General features: G+C 49.0%; 1 protein-coding gene across 7 annotated transcripts; it reads left to right on the plus strand.

Annotated features, from left to right (window-relative positions):
• Positions 1 to 4,000: 4,000 nt before the first annotated feature.
• Positions 4,001 to 26,511, plus strand: Capg (capping actin protein, gelsolin like). 7 transcript variants are annotated; one of them, XM_034512026.2, is made up of 12 exons: positions 9,407 to 9,421; positions 9,775 to 9,856; positions 10,723 to 10,785; positions 19,237 to 19,272; positions 19,442 to 19,614; positions 19,714 to 19,868; positions 20,063 to 20,230; positions 21,412 to 21,561; positions 21,889 to 21,981; positions 22,461 to 22,593; positions 24,837 to 24,925; positions 26,333 to 26,511. In XM_034512026.2, exons 4-12 carry the CDS (start codon positions 19,250 to 19,252, stop codon positions 26,396 to 26,398), a joined length of 1,050 nt encoding a protein of 349 aa, XP_034367917.1. In that variant the 5' UTR covers positions 9,407 to 9,421; positions 9,775 to 9,856; positions 10,723 to 10,785; positions 19,237 to 19,249; the 3' UTR covers positions 26,399 to 26,511. The 7 variants fall into 7 exon arrangements, with proteins under 7 accessions (XP_076796038.1, XP_034367918.1, XP_034367917.1 ...); XM_076939923.1 differs by lacking the exons at positions 9,407 to 9,421; positions 9,775 to 9,856 and adding an exon at positions 4,001 to 4,139; XM_034512027.2 differs by lacking the exon at positions 9,775 to 9,856 and having other exon boundaries at positions 9,405 to 9,421.
• Positions 26,512 to 27,125: the final 614 nt, after the last annotated feature.

Raw genomic sequence — 27,125 nt, forward strand, 5'->3', positions numbered from 1 at the left:
GAGGTGGAGAGAATGACTCATTGGTTAAGAATACTTGTTGTTCTTGCAATTCTTATATGGTAGTTCACAACTGTCCATGACTCCATTTCTAGATCCAGCACCTTCTTCTGCCTTCCCTGGGCACCAAGTACAGAAACGGCGCACACAGACATGCAGACAAAACACTCACACACATAAATGATCTTAACAAAAGGAGCGCCCAGACCTGCTTCCACGGGATTCCGCTAGGTGGCGCTCCAGCCCAAAGTCGTAGCTTCCGGGAATCCAGATCTGGTTCTTGATTCTGAAATACAGCTCACCGAGGAATGCCTTCTTGTATTCTTGTAAATGATAAATGTCTGCCTCCAAACCCAAAGAAAATGTCTTTCCAGCTAAGCATGGTAATCCCAGTACATGGGGGACAGAGATGAGTTCAAAGGTCTAATTTCAAATTCTTTTAATTGAATATTATTTGTATTATCCTAAGCTGCAGACACCACACACACACACACACACACACACACACACACACACACACACACACACATGCACACATGCCTTCTCCTCCTCCTCCTCCCTGTGACAGGGTCTCGTAGCCCAAAGAGGCCTTGAATGCAAGATGCTCTTGCCTCAACCTCCTGAGTGCTGAGAGTGCAGGCATGTACCACACATTTGACTGAATTTATAACATAATGAAGTTTGTTCTTTTCTCATGAATTAATAATTATAAAATGAAGAAAATACATAAAATGGAGAGAAGATAGACTATACTAGTCAAACAATGGATGCCTGGATTCTTTTTATTTTTATTTTTAAAAGTTTCATGTCAAGCTGGCCTCAAATTCACTACACTATCAAAGGTGACCTTGAATCTCTTGATTTTTCTTCCTCTGAACCCCAAGTTCTGGGTTCTGGGATTACAGGCATGTACCATCATGGTTCCTGAGTTCAATTCCCTAGATCCATCTGGCCGAGGAGGATTAATTCCGATAGGTGTCCTCTGACCTCTATATAGACAGGTGCCACAGTATGTGTGTGTGAACCTGTGCCTGTGCACACACACTCACACAAATACATAAATGTAACACACACACACATATGCTAGGGAGGCAGCTCAGTGGGCAAAGCTCCTATGCACAAGTGTGAAGACCTGAGTTTGACTCCCCAGAATTCATAGAAAGCTGGATGTAGCCAGACAGGATGGCACATGCCTTGCATACGCCTTTAATGCCCAACACTTGGGAGGCAGAGGCAGGCAGATAGATCTCTGTGAGTCTAGGCCAGCCTGGTCTACATAGTTCCAGGACAGCAGGGTTATAAAGATAAACTGTCTCAAAAAAGGGGCGGGGGAGGGCTAGGTGTGGTAGCAGGTGTGATTCTACCATTTCTATGATGGGGATGGGAAGCATGAGCCAGCATAGGCAAGGCCAAGGTCAGCCTGAATTACATAAAGTTCAGGCTAGCCTGGGCTACAGAATGAGACCCTGATCAAAGAAACAAACAACAAAGTGACCTATATATGAAACATTTCAGCAGTTAAAAACAAAATGAAGAGCTGGGAGTGGTGAGAGAGAGGAGAGAGAAGCGGCGGAGTTGGCAGTTGGTCGAAGCAGAGGGCAGTTGGTGGAGAGAGAGAAGACGAAGAAGACCTAGGAAACCGCAAGTTGTTAAGAGCTCTCATAGCCGGGGAATAGTGTAGTTTAATGGTAAATCTGCCCAATCTAGGCATGCAGCATTCATTTGATACTTATTGACTTGTGTCTTTTCTTCTATGGACTTCCAATGGGCGAGAGATTTACCGCAACAGCACACGAGTTTCATCCCAGCTCTCTGGAGGCAGAGGCAGGTGGATCTCTGTGAGTTTGAGGCCAGCCTGGTCTAGAGTGAATTCCAGTCCAGCTTGGACTGTTACACAGAGAATCTTTATCTTGAAAAAGCAAAAAGGAGGAGGAAGAGGAAGAAGAGGAGAAAAAATATACAAAACCTAAAGGAATGCTTTTTAAAAAAATCTGTTTTATTCTTATGTAGATGTAGTCTGTGAGTGCACACAGAAGCCGGTGTGCAATCAATCCCCCAGGAGCTGTATTTACAAGCTACTGTGAGCAGGCCAGCTTGGTGCTCAGCTCAGAGACAAACTCTGGTCCTCTAGAAGAGTAGTAAGTGCTCTTAGCCACTGAGCCCCAGCCCACTAAAGGAACTCTGTCAGGAGCACTTTATTTTGATAATTCTTTTTTTTTTTTAAATATTTATTTTTTTATATTTATTTTATTTATTTATTTATTTTATGTATATGAGCACACCATTGCTCTCTTTAGACACACCAGAAGAGGGCATCAGATCCCATTACAGATGGTTGTGAGCCACCATGTGGTTGCCTGGAATTGAACTCAGGACCTCTGGAAGAGCAGTCAGTGCTCTTAACCACTGAGCCATTTCTCCAGCCGATAATTCTTTTGATTTAATTTGGGAACACTTTTAGAAGGCGCCTTCATTTGTGTTTCTTCATAATCTGTCAAGAATTTAGAACTACAATATCTCCTTCATTCATCCTTCCCCCTACTCCACCCCCAGGTGGTACTGGGGGTTGACCTAGGGTTTCACATACAACACAGTGAGTAGTCGGCCACTGATCCTAACCCATCTGATAGGTCTGGATCCCAGGATGAAAGTCCAAATGAGATGCCTATTTAACATATCAATGCAGACTGGCCTGTGGGATCTTCCAGCACCCCTCAGTCCCTACCTGTTACTGTCCTCCTGACTGGCTTACCCTACTCCTTACCCTAAACTTCTCCAGCCCAGACACTTGGCTGGCCTGCCCTTCCTCCAGCTGCTCCTTCCTACATAATCCAGCTGTTTTGGCTACACCGGTTCCTTCCCGCCCTTTTGGTGTCTTGGTCTCCTGGCTTTCCCCTCCCCACTCTTCCCTCATGGCCTGGCTCTCAGCTATGTTCACTCTGGAGTTGTTTCTAATCGGTTCAAGACTCATGTTCCAGGAAGTAGCTGATGCCAACCAAGCTGCAGAAGAGTAAAAATCGTTCTTAACAGGGTCATGGCTATACCTTCAGAGCCCGTGTACTTCTGGACCTACATTGACTGTCAGGCATGTGGTAGCAGAGAAAGTGTAAAAACTAAAAATGGGGTCGGAGGCAGAAAGTCCATGTATTCCTGGCCACTGCGGTGTCACTGCTCCCAATACAGGTGTAACCTGAGTCCCCACTTGGGAGCCTGAAATCAGCTGAGAAGAGACTTCAGGAGAGAGCTGCCCCAGGCGGAGGTGGAGGAAGTGGGGGCTTCAGCGCAGCTCAGCCCACCTAGCCCGGTTTGCACTGAAGGGTTTGGGTAAGTCCCTTCTTCAGCACCTCGGAGGCGCTTTGGGCAACCTGGGAAGTTAGGACAAGAGTTGTGACACTTGTGTTGTGGACAGAGGCCTTTGAAAGAGTGGATGCTTAGATCACAGTGCCTTGCTTATTCCCCCACTAGTAGCCTCTTATCTAGGGTCAGGACCTCAAATCTCTGGGACCTACAATCGGGGGACAAGGAGGACCCCAGATCTTTTCTGGGCTTCTCCAGAGACTTGCAAGCCATACAGGGGCCCTAACAAGCTCAGCCCCACTTCAAGGTCTGGGCTGGTCCTCTCCCCTGTACAAGGAGTTAGGCCAGGTAATGGAGTCAGAATCAAGGAGGCGCAACGTGTGCCTGCTGTGGGCTCTCGTCAGCACCCACCGACCCTACACCAGCAGCCTTTACTCAGCTGCCAGGAGGCCCTCCCCACAAGGAACGCACCACACCTGCCTGATTCCACTTCCGGAGGAAAAGATCCGACTCTAGGCCCCACCCAGCGTCCTGCTGCCTGCTGGGATTTGTAGTTGGTTGGAGCAGGACTGGCGCATGTGGTGCGTGGGTGTGTGCGTATATTACTGTGTCTGACTTCGCCCTGGAGGGCCCTCTGAACCTGGGCTTCGACTATGACAGCATAGGTCACGTCCTTCAGCCCACTGTCTGCTGGGACTTGTAGTTCGCAGGCTTTCTCCCTGGGCGCCGGTGGGGTCCAGTCCTGGCCTTCCCTGTTTGTGACCAATGGGTAAACGGAAGGACCAGACTCAGGGTGAAAGAAGCTCTAGGAGGGACATTCTCCGGCATCGTCCAGCCTTTCTCCAGTAAGGCCTTATCCTGGAGCCCCCTGCCTGGCAAAAGTGAATTAGGTCAAGGCGTTGGGGTCTTTTCTGTTCTGTGCTTAGTGGTATCCTAAAATAATAACAATCTTGTCCAGGATGGATCGTACACACAAGTCCATTATCTTATAGGATTTTTGATAAATATTAATATCATGAACTTGTTAACTACTTCTCCAAGGAAGGCTTAAATCACTAAGAAATTGATGAGATATACCTTGCTCTTGAAGAACCATCCTGCCTCCGTCTTAGGCTTAAAAGCTGTCCTATAGAAAACACAAACTAGGTTCATTCCTGTTCATAATTAACCCTCTTTTTCTCAAGGGTTGGACTATATCCCACCTGTAACCTTAACTACAAATGGCTCTCTGTTCTAACTACAAATACCTGTTCCAGGAATGACAATCATGTCTTTGTTAGAGAAAATTAATAACCATCTTGCAACACTTTGTTTCAAAATGTTTGTTCCGGCTATCTGCTGTTACTGACCACCTTGTAATTATGTCTTTGTTTCAGGTGGTCGTTATAACTTCTTATGCTTACATTCTATTCCTGTAATCTTGTCTATTTTGCCAAATCCCTCATTTGGAAACTTCCTACCCCTGAGCTGTAAACACTTGTCTTCCTCACATCCAGTGCTAAGTGAACCCAGCCTTAGGGGGAGGCAACCTGTATACACGAATTTTAAAAGCTTGCTTTAGTTAATTACTTGCATTAATTTGTCCATGATGATTTGGGTTGGTGGTTGAATCTTTTGGGATTAACACTCTGTGTGTGTTTATGTGTATTTGCCTGTTTGTGAGTGTGTGTGTATGTGTGTGTGTGTGTGTCTGTCTGTCTGTCTGTTTAGTGTAAGCATTTGAAGGCCAGAGATCTGTCTTAATGTCTTCCTCTCTGGCTTCCTACCTTTTCAGGTAGGATCTCTTATTAAAATGAGCTCATTACTTCAGCTAGACTCCTGTTTCTCCCCAGAGCTTGGATGACAGATACTCGCTGGCACCAGCTTTTTTTTTTTTTTTTTTTTTTTTAAGATTTATTTATTTTATTTTATGTATGTGAGCTGTCGCTGTCTTCAGACACACCAGAAGAAGGCATCAGATCCCATTACAGATGGCTGTGAGCTACCATGTAGTTGCTGGGAATTGAACTTAGGACCTCTGGAAGAGCAGTCAGTGCTCTTAACTGCTGAGCCGTCTCTCCAGTCCCTGGCACCAGTTTTTTTATGTGAGTGCTGGGGACTGGACTCAGGTCCTCATGCTTCTGCAGTAAGCACTTTACCGAATGGGTCCTCCCTCTCCCTAGTTCCCACAGTTCGCTTTGAGGACTTTCTCAGACCCACCAGTGATGTAAATAATGACACAGGATTTTTAATCTCTGGTCTGTCTGTCCATCCTCATCTGTATCCCTGGCAAATCTCCCTCTGCCCTCCACTTCCTGACCAGCTATTTGCCATCAGCTCTTTATTACAGCCAATCCGATACAACCCTAGATTGCCTTAAGCAGATGAGGAAGAAAAACTATTTACAAAATATGAGGTGGGGGAGGGCCCATAGAACTAAAATACCAAGATCCTGCCAGCATTTAGCGCTCTGCTGGTACAGAATTAACAATTGAATATACAAAGACACACCTTCACACAATGTACCCCAAAAACCAAGTAAATGGGTTTGTGTGAGGCTGAGGATATTTAATAAACTGTAAACCATAGGGTATATGAGATGTTCACATCAAAATCGGAGTGAGGAATGCATATAGCTTGATGCGTGTAGGGTCCTAAGTTGCTTAGAGGTGGCTAGGTACAGTGTTTGGAAAGTGGTGTATACACTACCTTTAGGTCTCCAGCTTCTGAGGACACTGAGAGAGAAGGGTGTGTGCATAGCCCAAATGACAAGGAATCCTAATTTGCTAAATTATTCCCTACGCTTGGCTACCTCATCCACAGCAACGGGATTTCTCACTCTGCTCTGTGCCTCTGATTGGAGTCCAGGAGCCAGGAGAGTCTCCTAAACTAAGCCTTCATCTCACTGATGGGGAACTAAGGCTCAGAGAGGACCACCTGTCAGGCAGGGTGTAGAAGCTCATGTTTGTAATCCTAGCACCTCAGAGGCCGAGTCAGGAGGATTCCAGTGAGTTTGAAGTCTGTCTGGGCTACAGTAGGACATCTTGTCTCAAAAGACAAACAAAAAAGAGGAGTTGGAGAGATGGCTCGGCAATTAAGCGCACTCACCTGCTGCTCTTGCAGAGGACCTGGGTTCAAGTCCCAGCATCCATGTGAAACAGCTCACAACTGTCTGCAGCTCCAGTCTTCGGGAATCTGATGCCCTCTTCTGGCCTCTGCAGGCACCAGGCACACATGTGGTGCACAGACGTATGTGCATAAAAAACACCTAGCTACATAAAATAAAAAATTTAAAAAGGACAACAAAAAAGAATCTGGAGAGGTGGTCTCTGGCTGTAATCCCAGCATGTAGGAGGCTAAGGCTGAAGCAGCAAGAGATCAAGGTTATTCTCTAGGGAGAGAGTTCAAGGCCAGCCTGGGTTATATGACACTCTGCCTCAGAAAGGACAATAAGAGAGGCGAGTGCGGAAATGGCTCAGGGGGTAAAATGCTTGTTGCACAAACCTGAAAGCTTTAGATCCCCACCACTCACAGAACCACCACTCACGAAACCACCACTCACGGAACTACCACTCATGGAACCACCACTCACGGAACCACTACTCACGGAACTACCACTCACGTAATAGCCAGGTTTGCAGCCCACATTTGTAATTCCAAAGTAGGGGTGAAGAGGCGGAGGCTGACGGCTTCTTGCTGGCCAGCCCGTCTAGCTGAAACAGCTCCAGGTTCTATAAGATACCTTGTCTCAGAGAGGCTGGAGACACCGCTCAGTGGGTAAGAGGTTTTGTTACTCTTGCTTTTAAAAGAACAGAAGGTTCCGGCACCCATATCTGGGTTCATGGTTTTCGTAACTCCAGTTCCAGGGGACCTGTTGTCCTCTTCTGACCTCCTTAGGCACCAGGTGTGGATCTGCTATACAGACATGCAGGCAAAACACTCGAATGCATAAAATGAATAAAGTCAGCCTGGTCTACAGAGAGAGAGAGAGAGAGAGAGAGAGAGAGAGAACTTTGGCCTCCATACACACTTGCCCACACATCTGAATGTACATGAACATGTATACATTCACAACATACACATAAACACATATATACACACTAAGTAAAAACCAAAACATATTCTCCAAAAATACCTAGAGATCATGAACAGAGACTGTTCATGATGGTATATTCCTGTAATCCCAGCACTCGGGAGGCAGAGACAAGAGGGTCACTGAAAGTTCAATAGGGAGACCTAGGATCCAAAGGGAAAAAAACAAAGGCCTGGGGAGATGGCTCAGTGGCTGACGTGCCTGCTGTCCCAGGCTGGGTCATGGCACACTCTTTTTGCCTTGTTGAGAGAGTGTGAGAGAAAGACACAAAACAACAGCAAATTAACCCTCAAGACAAACTCTCCTGCAGCTCCTCCCAGGGTCTCTGTCCTTGCTTTACAAGGGAGCAGACTGTCTCAGTGATTACTCAGTGGGGTCCTTCTGTAACATAGGAGGAGTTTGACATTCGGTAAACTTCTTCTGAGTGTTGGTTCTGCTTAGCATACACAGCTCACAAAGCCAGAGCTGTATAAACTATAGTGACGCTTGCCTGCGATCCTAGCGCTCTGCAGGTGAGGGAGGAGGATCAGAAGTTCAAGGTCATCTAAGGCTAGAGAGTTTGGGTCAGCCTGAGCTACATAGAAACCTGTCTTAAAAATTGGGTTTTTTTTTTTTTTTTTTTCATTGTTATTACCTCCTAAGTGCTGGGTGCTGGAGTTATAAGGAAGATTTGTCATTGTCCCTAAGCCACATGTACAGTGTGGTTGGTGGGAGAGATGCACAAAAAAAAAAAAAAAAAAAAAAAAAAAAAAAAACACTCCTGTGACAGAATTTTCTGTGGTGGTGGATGTGTTTGGCATCTTGGTAGGGCTGTGGGTTACATATGTGTTGCAGCTGTGAAAACTACAAAAAGTTGGGTTTAGTGCTTGTAACTCCAGCACTCAGGGAGCAGAGGCAGGCCGAGCTCTGCATGTTCGATGCTGTCCTACATAGAACACTCTAGGAAGATACAGAGAAACCTTGTCTCAAAAAAAAAAAAAAAAAAAAAAAAAAAAATGCTGGCACTGAGCCGTCTTACCAGCAGGATGTGACTGGGCTGCCCAACTGCTCGGGAACAAAGTCAGGGTGTAAATTCTTTCAAAAGTAGTCAGTGGACCTCAGAGAATTGGATTCTGCTTGGTCTTTGCAAAGTTGCTTCTCAACAAACAAAGCGGCTTTGTGGACTGAGTCGTGAGTGGGTTTGTGTGCTAAGATCCAGACCCAGGGCATGCAGCGGTGCAGACACTGGCTGGTCTGTTTGGTTTTGAATTAGAGAAGCATAGGAGGGCTCATTTATGCAGGTCAGGCCAGCCCGGATGACATCCCGGGCCCTCTTCTGATCCTCCCTGAGAATTCATCTAAGTAGGAACAGTGGTGAAGGATGTGAGGATGGAAGATCACGTTTGTTAAAAACAGCACGTATTTATTGACTTGTGTGCGTGTGATCCTCCAAGTGCTGGGATTACAAGCACGTTCTACCGTGCCCAGCCCGCGAGGTGCCGGGAATCAAACCCAGCTTCCTGCATGCTGGCAAACACTCCGCAGAGGTGCGTCCCTAGCCAAAAAGCTCATCGAAGGCAGTACTAGCTCGCTTTTAATCCCAGCACTCGAGAGGAAGAAGCAGGAGGATTTCTGTGAGTTCGAGGCCAGCCTTGTCTACAGAGCAAGCTCCAGGCTCCACAGATAAAACCTGTCTCAAAAACAAACAAACAAAAAAACCCCAAACAAACAAAAAACAAAAGACAGATAAAAGAAGGCATCAAGTACTAAGTGGGCGCTCCAAGAAACAGGAGAGGTTGGTACCCTGATGGAGACCAAGGATCTATGGGTTGTATGTGAGGTGGAAGACGCCCTCCTCAGCCCGTTTCCCGTAGTATAAGAAACCTTAGTTTTACTGTCCCTAGGGTCCCTCAACAAGGTCCCCAATTGTGGGTTTCTGGAGCAGCAAACCAAAGGGAACGCCCCCAATCAGACCCAGACTTTTGGCTCTTCTGGGTGACTCACTTCTCCGAGGGGGTTGGAGGCGTGGTCTCCAGCAAAACAACTTTGTCCAGAGCCAGGAACCCCCTCGAGCAAGTAAGTCACGTTCCCCGGGGTTCTCCACGGCCCAGGGAACTTGCTTTAACTCTGCGAGTCCCAGGGCGCCCGGCTCCTAATCTCCCCCACACCTTCCAGGGCTCCTGAGGGGGTGGGGGGGCGAAAGCTGTACTAGATTTTGATCGAAGGCGAGATCAGGCGGGTAGAGCCGGCAAAGCACTTTCCCATTCTCTAGGGACAAACTTGAAGCAGGGAGCTGGGGGTACAGAACAGAAGCGTGGTGGGGGTGGGGAAAACAACCTAAGTCTTAAAAAGAAGCAAGTTCCTTGTTTTTCTTTTATAACCTTTTGTTGGTTTGGTTTTCTTTTGAAACGGTGTCTCATGTGGCCCAGACTTCTTTAAATTCACTACATAGCCAGATGACATCAAACCTGTGATTCTCCAGCCTCCATTTTCCAAGTGCTGCGATTACAGGTGTGCACCACTACACTTAAGTTACCCACACTCAGCAAGCCCTTTTTCTTTTCTTTCTTCCTTTCCTTCTTTCTTCCTCCCCCTCCCTCTCTCTGTCTAAATCGTGTGTGTTTTGTGTGCCTGAGTGTGGGTTTGTGCATGTGGAGGCTAGAACAGCGTCAGATGCCTTGGAGCTGGACTGATAGACGGTTTGAGCGGCCTGACGTGGGTTCTGGGAAGTGAAATTGGATCCTCCGGAGAACCTGCGAGTTCTCTTAACCACACTGAACCATCGCTCCAGCACCAACAACTTTTTTTTAAAAAAAAAAATAAATTTTTCTTCCCTTTGTAATAGAAATGTAGTGAACAATGATCTCCATTCATCGTTGTTCCCTGGTGTGTACATAGTTTCTCAACCTAAGCACCACCTAGACTCTGCACTACTGCAGCTAGGACCCAAGGGTCTGGGTGTTCACTCACAGGGAGAGGGGGAGGGGATCCCTGACTTTACCTTTCTTTTCTCTTGGCTTGGGAAGGAGTGGGGATTGCTTTACCTGTACTGGCCCTTTTACCAAGGCCCCTAGTTAGTCGTCTCAGCAGTGTTCAAGTCACTGCTGACATGGATGGCAGACTAAAGAAAGGAGAGACAGTCCATGAGATGGCTCACCTGGAGAAGACACTTGCCACCAAGCCCAAAGACGGAAGGAGAGAACCAACTCTCATAATTTGTCCTCAAGCCATAGTGCGTACAGGCCACCCCTCCTCCGAAATAAGTAAATGAATACACACATGTAATTTTAAGAAAGAATTTATATTTACCTAACATTCCCTATTTGGCCATTAATTGTAACATCTTGTTTAACCTTCACATGTATCTGTGTGCCCAGTTTACAGATTGGACACAAGGAGGCTCCAAGGAGTTGAACCACTGACCTGAGAACGCTCAGCTGGTGAGTAGTAAGTCCACTTCCACACACACTGTGTGTAGCCAAGGATAATTTTGAACTTTGGGTCTTCCTGCCTCGACCTCCAAGTGCTGGGATTGTAGGCAAGCCCCACTGCAGCTCTACAGTCTCGTCCCTTCTTCCACCATGTCAGACTCAGGTTTTCAGGCTTGGAAGTAGTATCTTTACTGGCTGAGCCATCTTCCTGCTCTTCTTTGTCTTTATTCTATGCTGTGATTCATTTCAGGTTTTCATGATGTTGTGTGAACAATCTATTAACTGAAATATATATATATAAAAAGGCAAGTGCAGTGCTCTCTGAGGCCAGAAGAGGGAGTCAGATCCCCTAGAGCTGGAGTTGTAGGCCACTGTGAGGTGCCAGAGGTGGCTTCTGGGAACCAAACTCCGGTCTTCTGGAAGAGCAGCAATTGTTCTTGAGCCCTGAGCCATATCTACCATCCCAGAGGCCATCTTTCAGGAATCATTTTGTCCTTTTATTGTAGGTTCTGGGGCTCGAACTGTGGTCCTCATTGCACTGCAGGTTCTTTTACTTATTGAGCCATCCCGGTGACTGCATTTAATGTCTTGAGAAAACATTTACTTCTTGCTCTGATGGTATTTTAGCACACAGAACACAGGCATGGTACGGGGGTATACAACTATAATCCCAGCCCCCAGATGGAGGCCCCAATTTGAGGCCAGCTTGAGCTATGTCTTCAGGCTCAGTTTCATACAAACAAGCAAATATCAACTCCCCATATCCACTCAGTATTCTGTTTTCCCCAGGCTTCCCCCTAGCAGCCAGCCCAGATATGGTAGACTACTTTGATGGTCGGATAATTAGCAAGGCTTGCTTCTGGTCCTGTTGTCCTACCAGGGCAAGGGCCTTGACTCTGAACATTAAGTGCTATATGGATCTGACTGGTGACTAACATTTTTCCAGGATGGGCCTGCCTGGGTCCCTGGATATCGAGCCACCCAACTGTAGCTGCCCCTTGGGTGCATACACTCCTGAACCTTTCAACCTGTGAGTCATGAACCATTTGGCAAAGTTTATCGCTAAAGTATTTACATTACGAGTTATAACAGTAGCAAATGACAGTTATGAAGTAGAAAAAAAGATAACTTTTTGCTTGGGGAATCACCACAACATGAGGAACTGTATCAAAGGGTTGCAGCATTAGGGAGGTTAAGAACCACTGACCTAGGGATTCAGGAGGGAATGAGAGCCTCCTTGACTGAGCCTCCTGCTTCCTGTGTGACTTTGGGCTATGGCCCAGGGTAAGGTCTTCCTGGAGCCAGCAAGTCAGACCAGATTGATTATATATTATGGTCCTGTGACTGTGTGAAGGGAGAGGTTGTTGCTTTGGATTGAGCTTGAAACCATATGCCCTCCGGCCATGGAACTCAAGAGATCCTCCTGCCTCTGCTTCCTGAGTGCTGGGCTTAAAGGCAAGAGCCACCATGACCAGCTAAGGGGTTAGTCTTTTGAGAATTGGGGCATAGAGAGACTTCATGTGTCAAGGCACCTGGCATGGTACCTCAGTACATGTAATCCCTGGTGCTCAGGAAGCAGAGGCAGGAGGATTGCCATAGAGTTGAAGCCAATCTGGGCTAGAGATTGAGTTTCATAGCAGCCTGGGTTCCAAAGTGAGACTCTGTCTCAGTAAAACAATCAAACAACTGTTGGCCATGGTGGCCAACGCAGTTCTGTGATCCCAGCACTCGGGAGTCAGAAGGATCAAGAGTTCAAGGCCAGTTTGAGATGCATAATTTAAAGGCTAGCCTGACTCCATGAGAGCTTGTCTCAAAAACAAAACACCAAAATGAACACACACACACACACACACACACACACACACCCAAACCCAACCAGAATGTGTCAGGGCCCCAAACACTCTCTTGGAACTTTGCTTCGAAACCAGCCTGGTTTACAGAGAGAGTTCCAGAACAGCCAAGGCTACACAGAGGAACTCTGTCTTGAAAAACCAAGAGGAGGAAGAAGTGAAGTGTGTGTGGGGGGGGGGGGGGGGAGGGAAAAGGAGGGAGGGGAAAAGGGAGGGGAGAAGGGAGGGGGAGGGAGGAGGAGGAGGAGCAAGAAGATCATCACATGTACCTAGGGCAATGAGACAGCTGGCCAGGGGGAGGAGGAAAAAGTAGTGTAGGGCCAGTGACCCAACCCAGGAAATGTGACTAACCAGCTACAGCAGGGCCTGAGCAGACTCGGGCCTCTGCCTGGGCTAGTGAGTGGAATGGGGCTTTCCTTGCTGGTCTGACTCTTTAAATTGTTCAGAATCTGCCTTGCCTGAGGCCGCTGTGATGAGATCTTCTCAGGCTTTTACCGCTCAGTGACCATGTCTGAGAAACAGCAGCAGCCTTCCATTAACATGGCTCAGTCTTGGAGTGTGCTTTCATGAGTCTAAGGACCTCTGAATCCTGAGCCTCCCCATGGGTGGGGCAGGTGGGCGGGACAGCCCAGTGGAGAAGAGGGAAGTGAGAAGCTAGTGTGGGGCAGGCTGAGACGAGTTTGAGAAGAAAAGGCCTGTGGAGAGGTAAAATTGGGAAGGGCTCTGTAGAGAAGGGCTAGCTGGGACGCTCGTGGGTGGACAGGTGAGGGCTGGCGGCTAGGGCCCGGGAACAGGTGGGAATGGTGTCCCCAGGCATAACAGGCTTAGGTCATTATCTGTAGTTTTGCAGCTGCAGAGGCTGAGTGGGCCTGGGTGAGATGTGTTCCGGCTGCAGGGGAGGAGCTAAAGGGTCTGGGCCCATCCTCGCCTGCAGGAGGTGGTCTCAGATCCAAGAGATCCCCAGAGGCCATCAGCCTGTCAGGAGGTGAATTCAGATCCTGTAGTGCCTGTCCCCAAGATAGCACTGTCCTGGGCCCAGACAATTGGACTGGAGGGAGTTGAGAAGGAGCAAGGTAGGTTCTGCTACTTGAGGGGCACTCAGTAGCCTCAGCAGAGGGTTAGCTGAGGACCAGTGTGGAGCGAGATGAAGGTAGGATCTGGGTGGTGGGGGGCAGGATCCGCTTTGGCCTGGGGGGACAGAGGACTGTCCTGGGGTTTCAGAGCCACTGCTGTTCCCACTTCTATGGAACATGGGTCACAGTCTAGCAAGTCCTGGCCTTTCTTGTATTGACACCCATTTCCTCCCTAGGGCTGCTGCTATTTCAGCTCACACTAACAGGGCAGATAGGGACTGTGAGGGGACTTGACCTGTTGACAATCAGGGTCCAAGAGGGCAAAAATAGCCCAGTTTTCCTCTGTACTGGGTCACCAGTGCACAATTAGGTCATTGATAGGATCAAGCATTTTGTTGAAGGTAGGAGTGGTCCCCACTTCTAAGCCCCAGTGTGTCCTTAAAAGGTAGTGTAGCCAGAGTTAGCCAGCAGGGCGCACATCCTCCCCCGCTACAGTCTGATGGGTTTCTTTGCCCTCTGGCTTCCTGCTTCCAGGCTGCTCCAGGCTTTGCCTGGATATTGAGATCCTAGGCCATCCCGTTGGTTTCATCTAGTCCAAGAATTGTAGCTCAGCCAATCAGGGCAATCAGGCACATTCTTCGGGCACAATCAACCTCAGCTATGGACCCAAAGGTCCAGAGGCAAACCCTGCTTCCCTCTCCAAAGGTGCTTCATCGTCTCGGGGAGAAAGCCAGTCCCTAAAACTCATCACCTTATAGCACAATGGGAAAAGGAGTCTTCAGCAGAGGTGGCCGTCTGGGATGTAGCTCAGAGGCACAGCATTTTCCAGCTCTGCCCCATGGCCCTGGGTCTGGTTCCCAGCATGCTTCCCGTTCCCAGAGAAAGACATAGAAGAGGCTGCCTGTGAGGCGGTGAGTTTCCCACCATCAGAAGCATTCAAGAGGAGGAGGATGAAACGTGCCACAGAAGAGGGCTCACATCCTCCCCACTACAGGACTATCTAAGCGCTAAAGCTTCTTCTAATGCTGGTCTGTGATTATGTGACAGTCTGACAGAGAGGAAGTTGGTCTGTGGTTTCATTGGGTGTGATGGCTCCCCACTTCCTGAACCTTCTAGGTAGGCCATAAGGCATAGACTGTTCTTCATGCTGAGCCCCCAGAACAGATCTTGAAGGAACGGAAGTGAGTAGCCTCTGTCATGGATGCTTGTGATGGGAGAGTAGGTGAGCCTGCTGTTGTTAGCACAAGAAGGTGGCGAGATGTGCTCTAAGCCTGCAAGCAGAGGCTGATGTCACAGGGCTGGGAAAGCTCACACAGGAGCTGAGCCTACTGAGTGGCCGATTATCCTGCAGGCTGCTAGGGGTTGACGTGTGTCCACAGTGATGGAGGGGCTGTGGCACCTGCAGGGATTGAGGGTCTGTGACACATACAGGGATGGAAGGTCTGTGGAACACAGGGATGGAGGGTCTGTGGCACACACAGGGATGGAGGGGCTGTGGCACACACAGGGATGGAGGGTCTGTGGCACACACAGGGATGGAGGGTCTGTGGCACACATAGGGATGGATAGGCCGTGACACACACAGGGATGGAGGGGCCGTGACACACACATTGTAGGAGCTTGAGGAGCCATAGGACCAGGTCAAAGGACTGAAACGAGGAGACAGGAATGGAAGACCCTTCCCCAGGAAAGCCTGACCACAGGCAGGACCTCAAGCTGACAGGAAGGCAGCCAGAGCCTAAGTCAGAACCTGGAGCTTCTCTTATGCTCTGCTACCCAGCCTCAGTCTGTGCGGCCTGGTTTTAGTTAGCTCGGGGTCCCTCATGCTGCTACCCAGCCTCGGTCTGTGCGGCCTGGTTTTAGTTAGCTCGGGGTCCCTCATGTACCCCGCTCTGCCTTGGGGGCTGGAATTGAACTTGGAGTTTGTGTGTGCTAAGCAAGCACTGTGCCACTGAGTTCTGTCCCTGGCCCGCTTTCTACTTTTGTCTTGAGATTGGCCACATTATGGTGCACAGGCCTTGGACACAGGCTGGCCTTGAGCCCTGGAGACATCTAATAGAGATTTTAGGTTTGTACCAGTCTGCCTAGCTTTGTCAGGAGTTTTAAAGGCCTCCCCCTCCTCACAGTTCCAGTGCATCAGACTAAGCTATTCTTACAGACCTTGCTGCACTAAGAGGGTCACTTTAAACATCTATGCAAAACACTTGCGCCTGTGGAGGCAGATTCTCCAGGCCTCTGCATGCACTGATACTGTTGAAGAAAAACTTAGGGGCAGGGGATACAGCTGATGATCGAGTTCTACCTAGCACTCCTACAGACCTGGATTTGATCTCCAGCTTTTCTGAAACCAAACCTGTTGGTGATCCAACATGGGGGAGAGGGTGAAGGCAGGAGGATCAGAAGTTCAAGTTATCCTTGGCTACTTAGTGAATTCAAGGCCAGCTTAAGGTTACAAGAGACCCTGTGCCAAAAGGAAAAAGAAATACAAGGAAAAAAATCTACTCCCTGATACTTGATACTATAAGGAAGGCGTTAACAGGACTGTCACTAAAGGATAGGGACCACAGTACCAGGGCCTTGCAGTGCTGGGATAAGACTAGTCTTAAGACCCAACGTAGTGTGAGCAAGAAGACTTACAACGTCTAGAGCATGGTCAGTGCATGGAAAATTACTAAAAGGAAGTGCCAGGGGGGGTGGGAGGTTCCATCGAACTAACCTAACAGGATTCCTGCTGAAGGATAGTCTGCGTGAGCAGACGTCATGTGGGGGATGGTGCAGGCTGAGGAACCAGATCTGAATGAAGGATGATGGGATAGGGATTATGGGGACTTGCAGCTGAACTGACTTTTCAAGGATCTTTGGCAGAAACTGGATTTGACAAGGGAGTACACAGAAAGGTCTAGAAGGTTCAGAGATGGAGCTTAACCAGAGTCTTTGCACTTTTGCAAGGTGCCAGGCTATCTATTTTTAAACATTTATTTATTTACTTATTTACTTATTTATTTGTATATGTGTGTGTGCACGTGCCACGGTGTGTATGTGTGTGAACATGCCATGGTGTGTATGTGTGTGTGCGTGTGCATGTGCCATTGGTGTGTGTGTGTGCACGTGCCATGGTGTGTATGTGTGTGTGCATGTGCCATGGTGTGTATGTGTGTGTGCACGTGCCATGGTGTGCATATAGTTAACATCATAGCCCTGCGGTGACTTGGAGTGGAGGAGGACACATGGTTTTGAGTTCCGGCCTAATTCTCATTTGGTAACACAGAACTGAAAACAGTGAAGCTGTGGTCAGTCTGTCTCGCCTCTGTTTCGTTCTTGAGCTTGGGTTTGGGGCAGACTATTCATCAGTTCCTGAGTCATAGCGGGGTGGCAGTGGGGGGGAGGATGTGGACACACCCCATGGGGTTCCCTCCCTGTTGGAAGTGTCATGCTGGAAAAAATGCCTTCCTCTGCTTGGGAGGTTGGTCAGGAAAAGGAAAGGGGTGATTCTCCTGGCACAGCTTTCCCCAGGGCTCTGCCGCCTGCTGTTCCCGACCCAGACTCCACCCTCAGCGCTGACCCAGCCCCTGAGAATCCGGTCCTCCTGAGAGGTCTGTAGGTTCCGCTTTGTACTTGAGTAGAAAGCATGCACACTGAATTAAATGCTGATGACATGTGCCCTCTGCCTTTTAAGCCTTAAAACAAACAACAAAACAACAACAACAACAAAAATAGGCCTGAGACAAGGCTCAGTGTGCAGTAAGAGAGCGCTTATAGCTAATTAAGGGAGACTGTCTGGGTTTGACCCCCGGAACTCACATGGTCAAAGGAAAAGCCGACTCTTTTGTCACATTTATTTACGTATTTACCTATTTATTACTTTAGTGTGTGTATGTGTACACTCAAGCACACATGTGCATGTACCACAGTGTGTCTGTGGATGTCAAAAAAGAAGCCAGCTCCTGACAGGAACCAATAAAAGGGAAGGTGAAGTTGTTATGATTGTATTTTTCTGAAATTATAAAACAAGGCTGGTACATCTAACAGAGCAACACAACAACTTGCCTTTTGCATTCTCTCTTTACTACAATTATTTCTTTTACCTGAGAAATATCTTCCCTACTGATTTACAGAACAAAGGTGGCATTTGTCATTCTGGATCTGGACGATGTTGGGAACATAGGTAATGCCCAGAGTGCAGTTTCTCTGGGAGAGAGTTAGCTAGGAAGGATAGCATCCTATTGAAGGTTTTGTTTTTAGTAGACTTAAAGAATAAAAAAATTCTGCTTAAGGACCCCCCCCCCCCCAAGCCCTTTCTCTCTCCCTCTTCCTGGCTAGCCTGGAACACACTATGAAGACCAGGCTGGCCTTGAATTTGCAGAGATCTACCTGCCTATGCTTCTGAGTGCTGAGGTTAAAGGCTCCCAGTTCTCTCTCTTATCACAGGGTCCCATGGATCCCAGGCTGGCATCAGTTTCTTTGATGATAACCTTGAACCCTTGCCTTGGCCTCTCAAGTGCTGGGATTACAGACATGAGCCATCATGCCCAGTTTATGCAGGGCTAGGGACTGAACCCAGGAATTCATGCATGCTAGGCAAGCACTCTGCCAACTAAGGCACGTCTCCAGTCCTTTCTCCATTGTTTAATTGTTAAGACTTTTAAAAAATGATTTATTTACTTTTATGTACAGCTGTTTTGCCTGTGTGTATGTCTGTGTGAGGGTGCTGGGTCCCCTGGAACTTGAGTTACAGATAGTGGTTGCTGGGAATTGAACTCAGGTCCTCTGGAAGAGCAGCCAGTGCTCTTAACCACTGAGCCATCTCTCCAGCCTGAAGATTATTTTTAAAAATATTAAATTAAGCATACAATTTTTGTTAGTATGGGTGTGTATCTGGATGCATACGTGGGTAAATGTGGGAGTGAGAGAACCATGTTGTAAAGTCTGTTTTCTCCCTTTACCTCTTCTGGGTTCTGGGGATCGAATTCAGTTTTTCAGACTTGTGCTGCAAGCACCTTTGTCCACAGAGCTTTGTCACTGGCCCCTTGTTTTTCTTCCTTCTTTCCTTTCTTTTTATTTTGAGACAAGGTGTCTTATAGCCCAGGATGTCTTTGAATTCACTATGTAGCCAAGGATACCTTGAGTTTCTGATCCTCCTGCTTCTGCTCCTGCATAGGCAAGCATGTGCTACTATGCCAGGCATTTTTTGTTGTTTTAAGACAAGGTTTCACGTAACCCAGGCTAGCCTGGAGGCTGAATGTCCTTGACCTTCTGAACCTTGTGCCTCCACTTCCGGAGTGCTGGGGTTACAGGGCATTAGTGTCCTTTTCTATTCCTTTATGTGGATTCTGAGAACTCAAACTCTGGTCCTCACACTTGCCGTGCAATGTCTCTAACCACCGAGTGTCGCCTCAGCCCCAGGTCATCCTTAGCTTCTTACAAACTGAGAGGACAACCTAAGGCTACATATAAACTTGACCACATAGAAGTGTCCCCCAGATCACTGGAGAGCTAGTTGTTATGACCCTTGGGACAATCATGGCTTCTCTTTTCAGGTCTGAAAACAACATGTACACACCCATCCCTCAGAGGTAGGCAGTGTACCCCACCTATCACCTTGGCTCTCTTTCCATCTCTACTTCCGAGGGCTGCTCCTCCCTCTCCCTGCTCTCACCCAGACCTCAGTTTCCAGGCCTGATCAAATCTCTGTGCATGAGCCCACTCCTCATGGGGTCTGCTACCAACCGTTTCTTCCCACAGTGGCTCCCCGTTCCCAGCCTCAGTCCAAGACCCAGGCCTACACATATGGCGTGTGGAGAAGCTGAAGCCGGTGCCCATTGCACGAGAGAACCATGGCGTCTTTTTCTCCGGGGACTCCTACCTCGTGCTTCACAATGGCCCAGAAGAGGCCTCCCATCTGCACCTGTGGATAGGTAAAGGGTGGGAATGGCGCTGTGTGGGTTTGATGAGGGCAGGGATGGAGGCGGCTGTGGATTCCAGGGACCTTGCCTTTCACCTCCTATTCATCCCAGGCCAGCAGTCGTCCCGAGATGAGCAGGGGGCCTGTGCTGTGCTGGCCGTGCACCTCAACACTCTGCTGGGCGAGCGGCCTGTGCAGCACCGAGAGGTTCAAGGGAATGAGTCCGACCTTTTCATGAGCTACTTCCCGCGAGGCCTCAAGTACCGGGTGAGACCCACCTCCAGGTCCTCCTTCCTGGGCTTCTCTCCCAACCAACTGGTGTTTCTGGCTGCATTTCGTCCTGGGGAAAGCCTGGGCACCCTTGGGGTTGGTCTCCACTTTCTTGCATCTCCCAGAGTGATGAATGGCAGAGGGCTCCGGGTTGCCTATGAGGCCACTCAGGCCAGTCCTTTGGGCTGCAGGAAGGTGGCGTGGAGTCGGCATTTCACAAGACCACCTCGGGCGCTGCCCCGGCAGCCATCAGGAAGCTCTACCAGGTTAAGGGGAAGAAGAACATCCGTGCGACCGAGAGGGCTCTGAGCTGGGACAGCTTCAACACTGGGGACTGCTTCATCCTGGACCTGGGCCAGGTGGGTATCGCTGAGATCACAGGCTGAGATGCTAGGACCATGTTCTGGTGACCCAGCCCATCCACCATCTCCATCCAGTCAGCCTTTAGGGACCCATAGGGCTTAATTCCCAGCCACACACAGACAGTGCAATCCTCAGATGCTCCAGCCTCATATATACTATGGACTCATATCTGAACATAACTAGTGTGTTTCCTCCTGTACAGTTTCAGGCACGTCCAACCTGTGGCCCTTGGCTGCATGTAGCCCAGCCCAGGGTATATTTTATATAAACATGATTCAACAGAAAGCTTTAAACTAAAAAAAAAAAAAAAAAACACATGTTTAGTTTTTTTAAAAACAATTTTTTTATAATTGATTATATTTTTAAAAATTATGTGTTGGGGGGGGTGGGGTCGTGTACATGTGGATGCAGATACCAGCAGAGGCCAGAGGAGGGCGCCAGTGTTGGAGTTACAAGAAGTTGTGAACTGTCCATTGTGGGTACTCAGAACAGAACTCAGGTCCTCTTAGAAGAGCAGTGTGTACTCTTGACCACTGAGCCACCTCTCCAGCCTCAGGAGATAATTTATAAACAAGATAAAAAATGGTAAAATATATGGGGGTCAGTGATGTGGAGGAAAACCACGAGCTGCGGAGACGGCACTGGGTCAAGAAGCACTCTAAGGGTTTTTTTTTCTTCTTCTATATATGTATGAGTGTTTTGCTTGCATGTATATATAGGTACCACAAACGTGCCCAGTGCCCTTGAAGTTCCCTAAAAGTAGAGCTATAGGTGATTGTGAGCCACTTTGTGGGCATTGGGAATTGAACCTGGGTCCTTTGGAAGAACTGAGAGTGTTCTTAACCTCTTATCCCCTAGTCATCTCTCCAGCCCAGGAAGTGACTTCTTGGGATTTTTGAGAGAGAGAGAGAGAGAGAGAGAGAGAGAGAGAGAGAGAGAGAGACAGACAGACAGACAGACTAAGTCTCTCATTGTGTAGCCCTGGCTTTCCTGGAACCCATTATGTAGACCAGGTCTCAAATACACAGACATCTACCTGCCTTTGCCTCTTGAGTACTGAGATCAAAGGCATGTGTGGTCACTCCCAGCTTGATTCTCCTGCCTGTGGGGACAGTTTCTCAGTGGTGGGCAGGACAATGGCAGCTGCCTGTGATGAGCCCATCTGGCTTCTCTGCAGAACATCTTTGCCTGGTGTGGTGGAAAATCCAACATCCTGGAGCGCAACAAGGCGAGGGACCTGGCCCTGGCCATCAGGGACAGCGAGCGGCAGGGCAAGGCCCAGGTGGAAATCATCACTGACGGAGAGGAGCCAGCTGAGATGATTCAGGTTGGGGACACTGGGGTGGGCAGCTGGGAGGTGCAGTTTGGGTGTGGCCAGGAGAGACAGTGATAAGCTGGGAGCTAGAAGATGGTGGATAGAAGATTGGTGGGGGTGGGGCGTCTGGGTTCCTACTCAAGCCCTGTGACTTCCTCATGGAGTACCTTTGTGTTCTGGGGATGGATAAAAGGGTATGGCCTTAGGACAAGAGGCTGTTGGGTGGGTGGGCTGGGCCCATCGCTTTTCCCTTTATAGTGCAGGACACAGGTGGCCCTGCATGTGGTGACCTGGAAAATTTGGGTGCAGAAGCCCTAGTGATCCCACCTGGTTCTACAGGTTCTGGGCCCCAAGCCTTCTCTGAAAGAGGGCAACCCTGAGGAAGACATTACAGCTGACCAGACCAATGCCCAGGCGGCAGCCCTGTATAAGGTGGGCACTGCAGGCTTGCCAGGGATTATCCTGGCATGAGATCCTGCAGAGCATCTGCAGGTGGCCAGGGTACAGAGCTGAAGGGAAGAGGCTGTGGGAAGGCTGGTAGGTTTTAGGGGCTGGAGGGGAGGTGGGTGGGAAGGATGGCCCTCTGAGAAGGTAAATGGTGTTCATCTCCAGCTCCTTGGTGAAGGTTGGAAGCTAATTCTGAGATTGCCTTGATTTGAACACTGTGCAGTTACTTGTAAAGTGGAATTCACTTCTTCCCCTAGGGGGTTTGTGGCCTCTGGACTGCAGTGATAGACAAGAGGGGGGCTGTCTGGAGCTTGCTTTTTTGGGGAGGGGAATGGGGGGGATGGGTGTTCTTCCTGCCTATTTCTCAGAACTGTTGGGAGAGACAACTGGGTGACCCATCCCTTCATTCCAGGTGAGGACTGAAGTATGAGTGTGTCACGCTGGGAACTGTCCTTCCTCTCCAGGTCTCTGATGCCACTGGACAGATGAACCTGACCAAGGTGGCTGACTCCAGCCCTTTTGCCTCCGAACTGCTCATTCCAGATGACTGCTTTGTCCTGGACAACGGGCTGTGTGGCAAAATCTACATCTGGAAAGGTACGGAGTCTCCTCTGTGTGGGCCCGAGGAAACTGCTCGGGACTGCAGCTGCTCTGAAAACAGCAGGCTCAGCCATTTTGAAAACCTCAGCCAATCTCTCTCTCAGAACTTCAAGGGCCTGTTCAGGACATTGCTGGGCCCATCCCAGACATTCAACTTCTCCAGGTCTGGGTTGGAGGCTGAGCGCCTGTGTTCAGCATGTTCCCAGGGCATGCCTATGGGTTCCAAGGACCACAGTTTGAGGACTCTTGGCCCATTTCCAGGCCTTCAGTTCAGGTTCTTCTTTAACTGTAACAGAAGTAGATTTTAGATGGGCTTAATAGGTGCTTTCTGCAGTGTGTGGTATACTTGCAGGCCGTGTTTTTTTTCAAGAGATTGTAGCTGCTGGAAGGAGAAAGGCTGCTGCGTGCAGGAGCCTGGATACTTGCTTTGACCATAGAGATCTGGGGACATCGTGACCCCGGAGATCCTGCTTGCTTTTGCTGGTTCCCAGGAAGGTCTGGGCAGTCCATTCCTTCTGCTGAGGTTCTGGGTTTGGTTTTTTTTTTTTGTTGTTGTTGTTTCGTTTAGATTTACTTTATTTTTTACTTTTGTGTGCATGCACGTGTGCTCTTTCGCATGTTTGTGGATACCAAGCAAGGGTCCGAGGGCGGCAGATCCTTTGGAGCTGAAGTTGAAAGCAGTTTTGAGCCTCCTGATGCATGCTCTTGGAACTAAACTCTGGTTCTTCACAAGAGCAGCAAGTTCTGTCAACCACTGAGCAAGGTCTTATGTAGCCCAGGCAAGCCTCTGACTTATGTAGGCAAGGATGACTTTGAACTCCTGATCCTCCTGCCTCCATCTGGAAAGGAGGCATGCACTCTGATTCCTGCTTTTCTCTGGTGCTGGGGATAGATGGACAAATGCTAGACAAATGCTCTACCGCCAGCTACATCCCTTCCATTGGGGCTGCCTTTTCTTTCCTGCAGAGGTGCCGTACACCATGGAGCTGATGCTGACATCCCAGAGGCCTATGTTGAATGTCTGTAGTCCCCAAGAGAAGAATTTCATTATAGAAAGGAAAGTGGGACAGGAAGCCGGGAGGCTGGCAGACAAGTACCCATGGATGCCAGGACAGTGGGTTGGTTACAGAGGAAGGACAGACGCTTTGTTGTTCACAGGACTTTTAACACTGGCCAGAGAACCAGTCACCATGCCTGGCTCTGTTTCCTTGTTAAAATGCGTTAGCTTGAAGTGTGGTTTGTGTCCCAGCGAATGCCAGGGTAACTGGGTGGATTCTTTGTGGTCCTCAGTTTAATACGAATTTTGTTAGCAAGCATGTTAGCTTTTGGCTTTGTGGAAGTCTGATCACCTCTATAACAAATTACACTCTGCGTTCTCTTTAGTTTTACAAAAAGGTCTGATAACAGGACAGTGTTCTCTGGAACTATTCACACTACAAAAGGCAAGGGGCTCCAGGGAAGGGAGGCCCTGGCCCTAGAGTTTCTTTTTTATTTTTTATTTGTGTTTTTCTTGCATGGATGTCTGAACCATATGCATGCAGTGTCTTCAGAAGCCAGCAGATAGCATTGGATCCTTTAGAACTGGAATTACTGGTGTTTTTGAGTACCATGTGGTTGCTGGGAATCGAACTCAGGTCCTCTGCAAGAGAAGCAAGTGCGCCAGCCATTGCCCCAGCCCTCTGGCCTTCCAGTTTGATGTCTAGGAGAAAGCTTATCCTTCCTAAAAGATGGCTTGATCAGCATTAGAAGACTGCTGATACAGGAAGAAGAGATGTTTCATTTTGTCTATTTGTTTATTATTTATTCACTTAACTTTAGCCCAGAGCTGCCAGCTTTCTGGGGAAAGTACTAAGTGGCTGACTTCATACCCCAGGGCCCCCCTTAGCATTCATGGGTACTCTGGTACATTTGTTTTAAAGCCTGTCAGGTGCTCTGTGGACCCTTTAGGTTTCCTCAAGGAAAGTGGGATGGAGACTGGAGTATGCACCCACCCCCCATCCCCAGTGCCTCATGCTGCCCAGGCTGACTAAGAAGTTCCCTATGTAGCTGAAGACATGAAGACGACCTTCAAGTTCTCATCCTCCTGTCTCCGCTTCCTGAGTGCGAGTGTGGAGCTTGCAGGTGGTTTTCTGTGGTGCTAGGGACAGAACACAGAGCTTCACGAATGCCGGGCAAGCCCTCTCCAGTCAGCCTCACCCACCACCCTCTTCTCATTTTGAAATCTCGTTCCTCTGTTCCAGGGAGAAAAGCCAATGAGAAGGAGCGGCAGGCGGCCCTCCAGGTGGCTGATGGCTTCATCTCTCGAATGAGCTACTCCCCAAACACTCAGGTGAGGACAGGACCCCACCTCCTCCTGGGACCCTTCCTATGGCTCCGTATTCCCAGACTGGACAAGAGCAGGACAGCTCAGGAGTTGGCAGCAAACCTGCCCGCCTTCCGCCTGTTAGGTGGAAAGACCTTTTCAGTCCATCACCATTGAAAACGACAAAACAACCACAACCCAAAAGTTATTTCCAAAGAGAATCCTGGAAGCCTGAAAGACAGAGCATGGCATTGGGTGGCTGGCTGTCTTCAGCGTGGTGGCTGCACACGTCATTCTCATCCTGCCTCTCTCTCCCAAGGTCTCATGTAGGCCAGGCTTGGCCTCTCTATGTAGCCAAGGATGACCTTGGACTTCTGATCTTCTTGCCTGTACTTCGCAGTTTCTAGGACTATGAGTGTGTGCCACCGCATCTGGTTTACCCGGTCCTGGGAACTGAACCCAGGGCTTTATGTGTGCTACCCACTGAGCTGCATCCTCAGCTCTCCCTTCCCCTTTTTTGAGACAATGTCTCCCTCTGTTGCCCAGATTAGCTTAGAATTCACTATGCCTACCCTGGCTGGCCTTGAACTCACAGCAGTTCTCTTGCTGAGATGACAGGTGAGTCACCATGTCCTGCTCAGCAGTCAGTTCTCAGAAAGATGATGTTTACTTGGTGGCATCTGCCAAACTGAGTGCCCCGATCCTTGAAGCAGTGTCTCTTCTCTGTCTTCTCGGAACAGGCCTCCACTGCTTGCCTCTTCTCACCTCGTGTTACAGGGCTCTCGTCTTCTTGAATCAAAGAATTCAGTCAAGAGACAGATAGTCTGAGCAGAAGTTTATTTAGTAAATTCAAGCAAAGGAACACTCCAGAGGGAGATTGGAGTGCATTCCCCCCATGGTGGGGAGCTCCTCCCTGTGTTCTGCATTGTGGATATTGAAGACAATTTTATGAATATTTGTGAGGTGGGTGGTATATTTGTAGGGTAAAGTGGTCTTTTTCCTCTCCTAGATCAAGACAGACCAGATATCCCTTTAGAGGATTTTTTTCCCCCAGTCTCATCTAGGAAAACCTACAAAAGTGTGTGTGTGTGTGTGTGTGTTGGGGATGGGGGGGGAGTTCTAAAACCACAGTGCAAGTGATATTAGTGACCACAGGTCACTTGAAGATGACCTTTGGGCTGATGGCATGTATGGGAAATGCCCCAGCACCTTACTCTCTGGTGTAGCAGGACAACTACAGGGCATGACAGGAATGTTGAGTCACAAAGGAGCATTCTCTCAGGAGACAAAGCTGGCTGCACAACTGCAGTTCCTTCAACTCCTTGCCTCCCCCCCCACCCCCACCCCCCCCCCCCCCGTCACTGGTGTCCTCCCCTCCCCTCCCCCTTGGAAGCAGAGGTGACAGCCTGTGAGCTGAGCTTTTCTCCGCTGCAGGTGGAGATTCTGCCCCAGGGCCGAGAGAGTCCCATCTTCAAGCAATTCTTCAAGGACTGGAAGTGAGAGTGGCTCTCCCCACCCCTGCTCTCCTGACTCCTACCACCCTCCCCTTCGGCTGCTGACTCAGCACTGAGGTGCCCTCTGGATGCGCAATAAAGAACACATTCCATTCCCAACTCTCTTCCTGTGCCGCTTGCCCCCGGCTGATTTTAGTCCCCCCTGTTCACTGGGGCTCATCCCCATGCTGAGGGGGAGTAGAACATAAGCAGCAAGTCCATAGCTCCCAGGAGCCCAGCACTGGCTCTGCATGACCAGGACTCCCTGTCAAGCTGCTGGCCAACCCCCACCATGCCCACAAGAACCTAATAGGGAGGCGGCACAGTGCCAGGCCTCAGCATCGATTTCAAGGCTCACATTCCCAGGTGAGAGAAGGCAGTGGCCGTGACTTGGGATAGATTTCCGTTCAAGCCAGTCTTTCCTCAGACAGCCCGACAAACACCCCCAAGGCAGTCTTAAATGATGACACTCACCCAGGAATGGAGCGGAATGTAGACCAGGCTAGCTACTGATCCTCATTCAAGTGAGTTTTGTGTTTGGCTTATCAGCCCAAGGCCTCTGTGTGTGTGTAAAGTACCTATCTATAGGGGAGAGGCCCTGCACGTATGTGCGTGCGAGAGAGAGAGAGAGAGAGAGAGAGAGAGAGAGAGAGAGAGAGAGAGAGAGAGAGAGATGGTTTATAGAGGAGCGGCCTTGGGGCGGGGGAATGTGTCACAAAGAGCATCCCCCCCCC

The sequence above is a fragment of the Arvicanthis niloticus genome, chromosome 9, assembly GCF_011762505.2.
Source record: "Arvicanthis niloticus isolate mArvNil1 chromosome 9, mArvNil1.pat.X, whole genome shotgun sequence".
NCBI classification, from domain to species: domain Eukaryota; kingdom Metazoa; phylum Chordata; class Mammalia; order Rodentia; family Muridae; genus Arvicanthis; species Arvicanthis niloticus.